The sequence below is a fragment of the Desmodus rotundus genome, chromosome 4, assembly GCF_022682495.2.
Source record: "Desmodus rotundus isolate HL8 chromosome 4, HLdesRot8A.1, whole genome shotgun sequence".
Taxonomy (NCBI): domain Eukaryota; kingdom Metazoa; phylum Chordata; class Mammalia; order Chiroptera; family Phyllostomidae; genus Desmodus; species Desmodus rotundus.
The window spans coordinates 138,308,271-138,322,050 of NC_071390.1; the positions used below are offsets into that span (position 1 = coordinate 138,308,271).

At 38.3% G+C, this 13,780-nt stretch overlaps 1 protein-coding gene across 1 annotated transcript in view; it reads right to left on the minus strand.

The window, feature by feature from the left end:
* CUBN (cubilin) overlaps window positions 1-13,780 on the minus strand; it is a 244,855-nt gene that overhangs the window by 189,007 nt on the left and 42,068 nt on the right. The window contains exon 22 of the mRNA XM_024575816.3: window positions 11,232-11,362. Within this exon, the coding sequence (XP_024431584.2) occupies window positions 11,232-11,362 (131 nt within the window). The remainder of the gene's footprint in view (window positions 1-11,231; window positions 11,363-13,780) is intronic.

Here is a 13,780-nt window from a genome sequence, read left to right on the forward strand (position 1 = left end):
TGACCAGTTGGCTCTCACACATGCCCCAACCTGGGACAGAACTTGCCGCCCATGCACAAGCCCTGACTGGGAATCAAACCAGCAATCTTTTGCTTTGCAGGGCAATGCCCAACCAACTGAGCCACACTGATCACGGCCTTTCTTTGTTTTTGTATAATTTGTCAAGATATTTCTTCAAGGGTGAAGAAAGGAAGAAAAGGAGGGAGGGAGGGGGGACAAAAACCAGGAGAAAACGGGAGGGAGGAAGAGGGGCAGAGAGAGCAGTGAGAACAGAGGTGATAGATTAAGTATTTCAGACCCAGTAATAAGAGTTACTAAGATAAAAATTCATGGAGCACATGGACATTAAAAAAGGCTATGACCCAGCCTCGCTGAGCTGGCAGAACTGAGACCACTGACTACTCCAACATGCAGATAGCTTTAGCCAGTAAATCAAATGTCGAGCAAATTATCTGTTCCTGTCATGTGTAGTTAAAGGGATAATGTTTCTTGCTCACCCACTCTACTCCCAGAGGGGACATACAAGTGTACTGAATATTTCTAATGCAACTTGCAATAAGTCTGCAGCAGAATGGAATGTATAATCAGGTTCCCCTGTAAAGAAACCTAATATAATGAAGTTTTGAGAAGTAGTGGTGAGTCATTTTCCTGTACCTTGCCCAGATGCAAGTCATTATTGCCGCATCAAGGTGGTTGTTTGTTAGTCCTTGCTGAAACTTTGATTTACATATCAATCTTCTTTCCTGTTGCTGGCACAAAGATAAACATATTCCCTAATGTATTCAAATGATATTTACACTTCACTTTGTCTGAAATGCTTTATCTAACAACTTCCCCTCCTCTCTCAACACATCCTTTAACAAATAAACTCTTACCTGTCATTTAAGGTCAAATTCAAGTACCTCTTGCTTTGTGAAGCCTTTCCTACTCAAGTAAAGTTAATTTCCTTTTATTCAATAAAACTTTATGCAAACAGTAATTTGAGTCCCAAACATATTTTATTGCAGTTGTTCTTATATGAATGTATTTCCTCTACTAGGTCCTCAAATATAAACAGCACCTTATTAACTATTAACTTTCCCTTATCATAGTATTGGCCGAGATCACATCTAGTAAGCATTTGTTAAAATTCTACTGCACAATGTATTGAAAACTGAGAGGGGTGGGGCAACTATCTAATTTCCTCCCACCCTATTACTCCCTCCACTTTCCTCACCTCATTTTTCCTCTCCTTCCTATCCTCTCTCCTGAGTCAGATGAGATTCATTAATGTTTTTATAATGTGTATTAACTCTCAATTGTAGAAATGTCTGCTTCCAGCAATGACAAGTAACTGGTACTAGACTAGTCCCTCTCCATAGCAACCATAATAATAATGTAATTCTGTCTACCTGCCCCCTATTAATGCAATTTTAGCTATATCATTTCATTCTATTTATATTAAAATTCTAGCTTGCTATTATTTTTGCCTTGAATCATTAGTTGTCTTTTAAAGAAATAATGAGAAGAAAAAGTAATCTTTATATTTTTCCAGTTATTTGCCATTTCTGGTATCCTTCATTCCTTCTTGTAGATACATATTTCTCTTTGGTGTCATTTCCCTTCGGTGTGATGGACAGCATCAGTATTTCATGTAGTAGAAGTACTCTAGCAATTAATCCTCTCAACTTCAGTTTGTCTAAAAATGTCTTTTTTGCCCTATTAATTTGAAAACACTTTTTGCTGGACAATTAAATCTCCCCCCCCCCCCCAACCCTTTAATAATGTGTTCCATTTTCTTTTTACCACCATTGTCTCTATTTAGAATCCGGCTGTCCTTCATACCATGGTCTCCCTGTATGCAAGGTGTCCTTTTCCTCTTTATGTCCCATGTTTTCTGTGAAATGGAATGAGGCATGTGTGAAATATAAAGTGCAAGGTTCAGTAGAAGATGTGAAGTGTGAAGTAGTAGCATATTGACTCTAAGCAGACTTACTGATAAGTTAAGAATGTATATTGTTAGCCTTTGAGCAAACCTGCAAAAACAAGGTATCATTTAAAAGCCAATAAAGGAAATAGAACGGTAGTCCAAAAAAAGGCAGGAAAGAACAACAAAGAGGAAGACATCTATGTAAACCCAAACATAATGTCACCTTTCAGTGCAAAGGGCCAAATGCTTTCCCCTCAAGGCTAAGAACAAGACCAACATGTCCAATCTCATTCTTTCTAGTCAACATCATACAGAAGATTCTAGTCATGGCAAATAAGGCAAAGAGAAAGAAACAGAGATATTAAAAAGGAGAAAATAAAACTGTCCTTATTCACGGATATGATCGACTAAGGAATCTGTTAAAATTTTACTAGAACTAATAACTGAGTTTAACAAAAAATGGCACACAACATAAGAATCTTTCAAAAATAATGTTCGAACAATTAAATACCATTTGATAAGTAAGCAAAGAAACAAACTTGGATACATAATTCATATGATATAGAAAAATTAACTCAAACTGGATTACAAACATAAATGTAAAAAATCAAACTATAAAATTTATATAAGAATGCACAAGGGACAATCTTCACAACTTTAGTAGGCACACATTTCTTAGCCAACACACACACACACACACACACACAAACCACAAAAGAAAAGGTACCTGCTCTTCAAATGATACCATAAGAAAAGGAAAGGCTCGCTGTACACACTGGGAGAAAATATTTGCAATACATTTATCTGAGAAAGCACATACTTGTATCCAGAATATATAACATACAACAAGACAAAAAACACAAACAAAAATGAACAAAACAATTTTAATGTACACCTCACAAAACAAGACATGTAAATTATCAATAAGTATGTGAAAAGGTATTCAGCAGTATTAGTCACCAGAGATATACAAATTAAAACAGCAGTGAGGCACCACTATAGAACTACTAGAGGCTAAAAATTAAGACTAATAATACCAAGGGTTGGCAAAGATGTGGAGAAAGTAGGCTTCTCATTCATTGCAGATAGGAATATAAAATGATATAACCACTCTGGAAAAAATGTCTAGCAGTTTCTCATAAAATTAAATATGACATTACCATGTGACCCAGAAATTCTACTCTTAGGTGTTGCCCAAGAGAAAGGATAACATAAATCCACAAAAAACTTTTATGTCAATGTTCATAGCAGCTTATTTCATAATAGCTAAAAACTAGAAACAATTCAACTGTCCAGGTAATCAAATTATGATATATCCATATAATGGAAGGTTATTCATCAATAAAAAGAAAAAACTAGTTATAAATAGAATGACATAAATAAAATTAGAGAAGCGTTATGCTAAATGAAAGAAGCCAAACAGTGAAGTAAGCCAGGCAGTGAAAGACAAATACCATATGATCTCACTTATAAGTGGAACCCAATAAATAAAACAAACTGGCAAGCAAAATATAACCAGAGACATTGAAATTGACAACAAACTGACAGTAACCAGAGGGGAGGGGAGAGGGAAATATGTGGGAAAGAAGGGAAAGAGATGTAAATGAACATGAATGAGGGACCCATGGACACAGCCAAGGGTGGGGTGGGATTGAGGGTGGGAGGTGGGCGTGGGTAGGGTGGGGGAAAGTAGTGGTGGGAAAATGGAGACAACTGTATTAGAATATCAATTAAAAAAAAGAAAGAAAAAAAGAAAGAAGCCAAACATAAAAGGGTGCATACTGTGTCTTCTCACTCATACCTGTCTTTGACCAGGCAGAACTAATCAATAGTGATAATAATCAGGCTTGCAGGAGTTGAAATGGAACATGTAGAGGGATCGATCAAGGAGACCCTAGGATACTTTCTGGGATGATAAAAGTGTTATATATTTTGAATGGAGTAGTGATTACATAGATACACACATTTATTAAAACGACAGATGAATTTTACCTAAAAAATTACAAAATAAATATTTGTTATATTAAAACCTGTGGAGGTCGCAGTCAAAAAAATTAACAGCATAGATAGTGTGTATCTGAGAGATACATTCATTACTAGCATGTGCTGAAATGCGGAAAAAGCTTTAAAAACACTGCAAATTTGCATTTATTATATTTATATGATAAAATACATGATTTTAAATTTATTTTCAGTTACAATCTAGAAAATATTAAATAAATAAAAATAAAACCATGAAGAATACAATGTTTGCTTTTCAAATAGTAGAAACATGGATATTGATAAAAATGCAAGCAAAAAACTTCTTTAGCATTAATTAATCAGAACGTCTAATAGCTGGCTTTGCAGAGCATCTCTAAGAGTGATCGCAACGATACTGCCGTGCTGAAGGCACCAGCACAGACTGGGGTTCCCGGTGTCTCTCAGAGATGCTTCAGTATCCAATACCTCACACCCTTACAAAACACGTGTTATAAGCAAACCAACAGCTTAAACGTTATGGCTTGACATTAGTCACCTACAAACATGCAGCTAGTCATGACATTGAATGTACACACTCAATATACGGAACAATATTTAAGAAAAGAGTTTGTATCTCTCAGATCAGCCGTGACCTCCACAGGGTTAAAAGCGTGTAAGTTCTGTGCAAAAACAGGTTGAGCTCTCTAAAGGAAATCCACTAAATATTTCAAATACCTAATTAATATATAAATTTAAAACAGAGCAATACAAATTATTTTTGAAGTTACACCTGCTATAAATATTAACAATAGAATATTTAATATTAAAATTTGGTTGTAGTTATGAGTTTCACGTATCTAATGTTACATAGAGAAAAACACTGGTTCACTGAACTTACTGTGTCTATTGCTTAAAAGGCTAGTAACTCCTCTTACCTAACACTGACGTCTAAATACAATGTTTATGTTTTCTTCCCTCCACAGAATAAGTGGCTCTTTTTAGAACAATACTAATACAGAGAAATATGAATGTTACGCTTTGGTTTCCTCTTGTACTTTGCAATAAGCACAAATAATTAAAACTGAATATATTCCCACATTTATGTGTTGGCATAATTCTTACTACATCAATACAAAATGCAAACATAAAAAATGCCTTTTGTTAATAACTTATGTTGCCAAAGGAAAACTCATATCCAGTGGCAGTTTGCCTTATATGATACCCTAACAACTTTTACAAAAAGATGAGAAAGAAAAATATTATTTCTTCCACCCACTATATTCAACTGAGCTAGCAATGGAAAAGCACGTCTCTGAAGATCAAAGGCAACTATCGATAAGACTCGCATATCTTTCTTTCTTACCAACCTCAAAAAAAATAAGTTAAGAAAGAAAAGAGAAAATATACAAATTTCCTCTGTGGACCATTACAAAATCACAAAGCTATATCTTTCTAGAAAATCACAATGTATCTTTGCTTCCATTTAGCATGTTCAAATAAGTTTTAATAAGAGCATTCAACTCATTATGAAAGGGAAATATTCCAAGGCACGGACAACCCCTCCAACCCACAAAGCACTGATGCTATCAGTCCCATACGATATCATACAATTTGGGTGACAGGGATAGGACAAAGGGATCCTGTGGATTTGAGGATGTATTTCTTAGGGAGACCCTAGAATGGGTAACTGCCCCATCACCTCCCTTCTTTGCCTCATGTAGTGACACGGTTATCCAATTATATTAGGGATCGGTCTGTAAGTGGTACTTTCTGAAATCAGTCATGAGTCACTTTGTGTCTGCATGAATCCACATGACTTCAAATTTTGTAGATATCGGTTAAATAATAGTCAAAGCAGGAACCATCTGCTTCTGTTAGCATATCTGACACAACATTCTCCCAAGTGAATCCTTGAGGGAAGGTGAAATTACAGATGCACTTCTTCTCCTTGAGGAAAGACGAAGCCTCCCTAAGTGAAATCTAACATTTCACTCTACAATCTGCTGCTAGGCGGTCACAGGCACGGCTTTTTATTTTTTCCTCGTAGATGACCAATTCACATGAATAGGAGTATCAGCTAACTCACTAAAGCAGCTATTGTACAACTGCACTTGGACATCAGTCATTATATCTGAAACCTGGCACGGTCCTTGTGCTTTACAGCTATTACGTAATATTCATAGAATGCACCATTTCGTCTTCCCCAACTTTGTGAAACAGCGGCCATCACAACCTCTGATTTTTAGAGAGGTGCGGATAAGGGATCTGAGACTCCTGGAGGTTAAGTTCTAAAATCACTTAGTTTGCACATGCCAAAGATACAAATTCAGACCCAAGTCCTCCCTTTCTAAATCCCATGTGCTTTAATAATCCCTGGTTTCTCTGTGCAGGAAATGTCAGTTCATAAATGAGAGTGAGTAGAAGACTAGGAATACCATGATTAGATGTTTTCTTCAGCATTTTCATCTGAAGGATTAAGAATTAAATAATAAATAAGTTGGGCTGGGAAGTGATGGGATACACATGTATATAAAAGTATGAGAAACTTCTGACCATTAAAAAAAAGTAAATTGTTAAAAGACCAATAGCCTTTCTAAAAACCCTTTCCAGAGGGGGAAAAGACCTGAATATCTCCTAGTGGGAAACACAGAATGGAAGGTGGAAAGAACCAGTGAGGCTCTGACGTGCCCAGAGCCTTCCCAGTTGGTACCAGAGCGGGAGCTGGGACCAAGACTTCTCACTTCGCTGTCAGCCGTCTGTGGGCACAGCGTGGGAGGTGCTTTCCCCCAGGAGGGGTTGCAGCCCTGGCCCCAACTGCATCTCCCCTGTAATCACACAGCAATTTGTACGCTAAGACTCGACTGTCAGAGTCTTGAGGAGCTGCGAAGTTTCATTAGAATCATTGGAATTGCTCAGCGAAAAGCCACCCTAGACCTATTTGAATCAGAATTTCTGGGTGGGCCTCTGATACATGAATTTGGAACGAGAAAGTGCCACCCTGAGTTTCTCATGAACAATAGAACTTGCGAGCATTGCTCTAGGGGATTTAACTTTTAAAATAGAATCAGAACTCTCTCTATTCATTTTTTCTAAAGAAACATTCTTGTGCCCTTCTGGCAATTATTTCTTGACTTCCCCCAGATGCATCTTCATCATTCCGAGGTGACTGATGAGAAACAGCCCTGAACACACCCTGGGGTGGGGGTAGCTGGGAACTCTCCGCTGGGAAGAAGACTGGGAAACCCACTAGGGCCCATTTTTAACCCTATTGGATGTGATTCTGATACTTCCTGGCCATCCCGCCAGACAATCATAAAGCATTCTATTTTAAGAGAACAGGAAAGTCTACCGCAATTCTGCCACAGCTGTGAATTGAACGTTGCCAGCGGTGCAACGTGCCAGGTGCAGGGTGTCCAGCTCGTGGTTGTGGGCCGCATGCGGCCCAGGATGGCTGTGAATGTGGCCTAACACAAAACTGTGAATTTACTTAAAACATTATGAGATTTTTTTTGTGATTACATGTCGCAATGTATTTAATGTGTGGCCCAAGACAACTCTCCTTCCAGTGAGGCCCAGAGATGCCAAAAGGTTGGACACTCTTAGAGCATTTCCAAAAGCTAGTCTAGAGATGGCAAAACAGACTGGATGTTGGGACTGGATTGCTTGGGTTTGGCTTCTAAACCAATGAGCTGTGTCTTCTTCAGAGGATGAATTCAATTCTGGACTTTTTCCCTCATGTAAAAAATCAGGTAATTGGACTAGAGTAGTGTTTCAAACCTTCTGACACACCATAAAAATACGTTTACATCAATCACACACACTCACAGATACTGCAAACAGGTTTCATGAGATAATACTTCACTTGGTTCAGCAAACTCTGATACTTTCTATGCTACTCCATAATCTTAGCAAACGTAGGTAGTAACCTAATAAGTTAATGTCACGGCCCACTAATGAATCATGAATGTGTTAATGTTTGAAAAACATTGAACTAGATATTACATGGGTTTTCATCTAATGTTCAAGTAGAAAATACATAAGGCACATCTTTCAGTTCTTTTTTATACTTTTAAAGTTCTCTCTTGGCAGAATTGTATTAATATATATGCAATAGATGTTGAGAGGCTATAAAATCACCATTCAAATCAGTAACGTTAACTAATCAATTAAATTTGTAACAAGAAAATTCCACCCCAAGTTTCTTATGAACAGCAGAGTTTGGGAACACTGCATTACTGGATTTAATTTACAAATTAAATGAGTCAGGTAATCTCTCAGAATTCAAATACTTCATACTTTACATTAGCGAACATTTAAAACCTTGTCTTATGATCAGTTACTAAGAAAATCTTGAGTTTCTAGCCACAAGCTCTTTACTTGCTACTTTTTGCTTCTATCTGCCCAGGCACATCTGGACAGAAACAGTGATGAGGGACAGAGTCAAAGTAATGACCCAAAGCCCATCTCTGTCCTCCCAAACACATACTTACAGGCTGACTTCACAGCCCCATGGCCTGCACTACAGATGGAAAAGTAACAGGATTCAAGCCAGGAAATAGAACCTTTATCAGATCAAGACAGGCAAGACTTCGGCCAAGAAACTCTCACACCTGTTATGCCGGGGAACTAGAAATCAAGAACCCAAAACTGTCATTATTGCTCTGAAAATAACTTCTGCTAGAGCAATAAAATAGAATGAAGGCTGATGATCGAGCTTCCATGAACACTTTTCCATGGTACTGTTTTATTCTGCAGAAAGTATAAAAGGTGACAACTGAAAAGAAAGTGTCCTAACACCTCTCTATTTCCAGGTGGGATCTCACTGGGGCACAGGCTGCCTGGAGGGCTCCCCCACCACCTGGCTGTCACCAGCCCAACCCCCACAGCAGCTTCCGGAGCCCCGGCCAGTTCTTTCCTGCGCAAAAAAGGCAAGCGCCCAGTGACCAGCCTGGCTTAGCCAAGGGGTGGAAAGCAGACACTCCCTGGTCTGTGATTTCAGCCCTGTCTGACCAAAGGCCAAAGTAAGGATCAGCACTCAGGGAGGTGGACTGGAGTCTTTCCAGTCTGCCACCTAAGGGTCCTCTTCCCTTCTATCACTTGTCTTGTGTTCTTTTTCTCTATCAATTTCCCTTTCTGTCCAGCTTGCTTCTTTCCTTTTCCTCGACTTACTTTTATTCTACCTGCATCTTATCTTTTTGAAGAAAAATTAATTAGAATTTAACATCCTCCCCACCAGATTATTTTGCCTGCACTTGGTTCTTCCTGCACTAGATACTGCCTTGCTAGCTAGTGTGATGTGCGCAGGGCTGTTAGTCGTTACGGAGATATGTCTTACTTTGCCTATTGTTACAAAGATTTCCATAACATTTTCAGGAGTTCCTGCCTGCTTTGTATGTTATCTAAGATATAGCTAGTTTATTGATGCAGCAAATTAAACTGCATGAATATAGTTGATTAAAGCTAGCTCTCAAAGATCATCAAATCCAAACTCTTATTACAGATGAGAAAACTGTGGCCCAGAGAGTTCAAGCAACTTGCTCCAAATCATAATCTAATGTTCAGTGTGATTCAGGCCAAATACACGAGGCAGAAAAAACTACAAAAGTATGGAAAATTGTGTGCACACTGTAACTTTTTGAAAAGTCAGTTTTGGTTATTGGATATTAAACACCTGAAAGAAGTCCATCAGATATGTCAATCGTATAACACAACCTGTTTTAATCGCTGTGGATTTAATTTCCCATGGGTTTGAGCTGGATAATGAACTGTTTCCTAGAAAGGACCCCACGGGAGAGAAAGGCATATGATTCTCTCACACTCGGGATTCTGAGGAGATGTGAAGCCATGCCACCAAAGCATAGCACTCGAATAACTGCAGAGAACAGCAGTTTTGCCCGAAGTGAAAATTAGCAGCTATCCACTCTGAGGAGAAATAAATGAGAAATTAGGTACAGATTCTGAATGAGAGATTTTTAAAAATCAATTCACTCATTAGTTAATTGATTGTTCATGGGAGTGGGAACTTTAAAGGATGAGCACCTGGAGCTGTCCAGATGCATGACTACGCAATGAGAGTGCATCCGGCACAGGAAAAGCTCCCAGGGCTTTCTCAAGGGAGCAGCAGTGAACTGCACCATGCTTCCGGGCGCCCCACAGGCTGGGACGCTCAGTCTGCACCTGTCTCCTGCAGACTCACACTCTATAGTATTTTGGAGCACTAAATCTCTCTCTAAAAATGATGCAAAAGGAAAACTCAGACTCTCTAAAATGGTACACATCCCAGGTGGGAACATAGTCCTAAAGAAACGGAACACTTTCATAAATCCCATAGGCTTTGGGTTTGAGGCATCTCTGGTTTACATATTACCTCAAAGACCCTCCTTGCAAAGGATATTTGTTTCCCATGCTACATTTACAAAGAGCAAAACAAAGATGAGAATTAAATAATAGAAAAAATATAATAAGAGGTATATATGCTGAAAAGGTTTAATTTCATGAAGTCAAATTTAGAAATGTACATTTTGCCATGAAAGCTTCCATTTCTGGCCATAGAATTCCATGTAGTAGGTGACTATTCTTATCTGCTGTTGTTCTTTTTCTAATTTCTCAAAACACATATTTGGTTTCTTTGGTACGAGAGAGAGGTTTATTTTGGTAGAACTTTAAACTCATAGAAAAATTGTGCCCTGGCTGGTGTTGCTCAGTGGGTTGAGCAGCAGCCTATGAACCAAAAGGTCACTGGTTCGATTTCTGGTCAGGCACACATCTGGGTTTCGGGCCAGGTCCCCAGATGGGGGTGTGCGAGAGGCAGCCAATCAATGTTTCTCTAGCACGCTGATGTTTCTCTTCCTCTCTTTCTCCCTCCCTTCTCCTCTTTCTAAAATATTAATAAAATCTTTTTTAAAAGATCATAGTCATTTTAAAAAAAGAAAAATTGTAAGAAATAGCCCCTGAATTCCTTTTACCCAGATTTACTACATATTTGCACATTGCCCCACTGCTTTTCCTGTCTCCCCTCTCCCCACTCTGACTTGCTCACTCTCTTATTCTCTCAGCCACTTGGAAGTAATTTGAAGATACTGCTTGTCTTTACTCCTGAAGGCATCAATGTATAGTTCCTAAGAACAAAAACATTCTCTGACAAAACCACCTTTCAATGATCAAAGTTAGAAAATTTAACACTGCCACAATACTCTTGTCTAATCATTATTCTCTTTTAATAGGGAAGACACTGAAGTCACTACACTTTGTTCTAAATATAGCTCTCACTGTGTGCCATGGGTTTGGGAACAAAGTATTCTCATAGTACTATTTTGTAATGTAGTAAAGGTAAACGAGTATACAAATGCTGTTTTGTTACCTGTGGATGCATTAGTTGCTTCATAGTTTATTAAAAAGCCTTCATAAGCGAGGTCAGAGTCAGCCACAAACACAATCTTCAATGAGTTGGTATTACTGGTAAGAGAGGGTGGGATCGATTTTCCACAATATCTATTTGAAACCAAGAAAGAACATAAGTTTAAATTTTTTTAGTACACTGGAAATGATAAACCAAAATTAAGATATGTAAAAAAAGCAACAATAGCCCCCATTGCCCTTAAAAAATACAAAGATATTTTAGGCACAAACATGTACAAAGCTGTGAAGACCTTCTTAGCCATGACTGCTTCCCTGAAACAGTTTTGCTTTTCATCCTCACATGAGGTCATTTTTTCACTGCTTTTAGAGAGAGAGGAATGGAGAGTGAGAAACACCAAGGGAAGAGAGAAGCATCAACTGGTTGGTTGCCTTCAGTATGTTCTCGGACCAGATCAAACCCACAACCTTGGTATATGCCTTGACCGGGAGTCAAACCTGCAGCCCTTTGTTATGGGAGGACGCTCTCACCAACTGAGCCACGCGGGCCTGGGCTCCCTGAGACAGTTTTACGTGTGTATCTAGCTGCATGACTTGTCATTTATAAGTTTAGTGAAATTAGAAATTACAAGCTATACTAGGCTGCCATATAGTCTACTATTGAACTTATTAACAGAAATGTAATAAACTCTCACAATAAAGTGAAACCATAGATCATAAACACATAAAGCATACACTCAGGTCAGGTCTACCACTTAGAGCCATCATGGCTCTGAGCAGATCACTCAACCTCTGAGCCTGTTCTCCCCTCATTAAACCAAGGATGATGACAGTACCTACTTTATAGGGTTGTTTTGAGAATTTTATGAGTTAATATACTGTATATAAAAAAGCTTAGAAAAGTGCCCAGAATAGAAAGCCCTATACAGGTAGAATCTACTATCTTTAAACAGCCAGCCGCGCAGAGGTTAAGCGTTTGATTACTAAGGCGCACGCCGCTTTTGCTGAATAGCAGCAGTCACGCACAGAAGAACGATTCCGGGAATGCTAACCGGAGAGCTGTGACCGAAGGCGCGCCGCGAGAACTTTCCTGGAGGAACACCTGTAAGAAGGAGCAGCTAGAAAAGAGGAATCACAAATCGAAGCACACTCGGTAAAATTAACCAAATGCAATGACAGGGAAAAACCAGAAACCAAAATAAGGCAAAATGTTGACTATGGGAAGTGGATTAATTAATTTCTGAGGGAGAAAAAGAAAAAAATGTGTGTAATGCCATTTCAGTGTTAAAATAGATTTGATATCTTGATCAAAATATAGATCAGTTCATTAATATTTTATTTATTTGTTTATTTTTAATTTTCCACATTATTACAGATCCCCCTGTTTCCTTCCCCTTTGCCCTCCTCCAGCCAGCCCCAGCCCTCCCCTGGCCCACGGCACATTGCTGTCAGTGTCCAGGGCTATGCATGTATGTTCTTTGGTTAATCTCTTCCAGTCCCGCCTCCACCCCCTCCCCTCTGAGATCTGTCAGTCTGCTAATCAGTATTTTAAATGTCTCTGTATACACCTATCTATGTCTGCCAAATTGGGCAACACTATTATAGTAGTTTATGCTATTCAGCAAAACTGTATTTTTCAGTGATTATGAATCAAGTACCATAAAAAAGAAAAAAATGATTTAAAAAAATGAAAGATAAATAAGAAAAAATGAAGAGGAAGAATAAAAGCTAAAGAAAAACAAGCTTAAGAAAATAATAAAGGAAAAATGTTTAAAAATAGATGAAAAAATGAAATACAAGAAAAAGAAATTAAAAAATCAGGAGATTTTTATTTCCAACAAAAGTGTTATAACAAGGTCTGGATGTAAACTTGCACCTGAAACAACTGAAATATATAAAACAATGGCTTTCGAGACACTGAAGAGCAAGCAGTGAAGGTAAACAAGTAACTTTAAAAGCAAAACTGGATGCAATCAAACTGTTTCTAAGTAACTTAAATGCATCCCCCCAAAAAGCTCAAGAATACCTAAAGGAATAGTAATGTCCATTGCACAAAGACACAAAATTGAAAATGTCTGGAATCCTATCAAACATTACCAGGCATGAAAGGAAAGAGGAAAATATAACCCATAATAAGAAAGACTGACCAACCAAAACATAGCAAGAAATGCCACAGATGACTGAATTAGCAGTCAGAGACATTAACAGTTGTAACTGGATCTCACAGATTTTGGAAGCCAGAGGAAAAAATTAATGTGCAAAGTAGAAACATGGAAGATATAAAAGATGTTTCAAATTAAACTTCTAGAAAGGAAAACTATGATGTCTAAGAAGAAAAACGCATGTGGTAGGGTAAACAGCAGAACAGACATTGCAGAAGAACAGATTAGGGCACTTGATTGACCAGGTAACAATAGAAACTTTCCAAAATGAAACACACGGAGAACAGAGACTCAAAATCAGATGCACAGAGTATCCATGAGTTGTGGCGCAATATCAAATGGCCTAAGATACAAGTAATCAGAGTCCTCACAGGAAAGGGGAGACAGAATT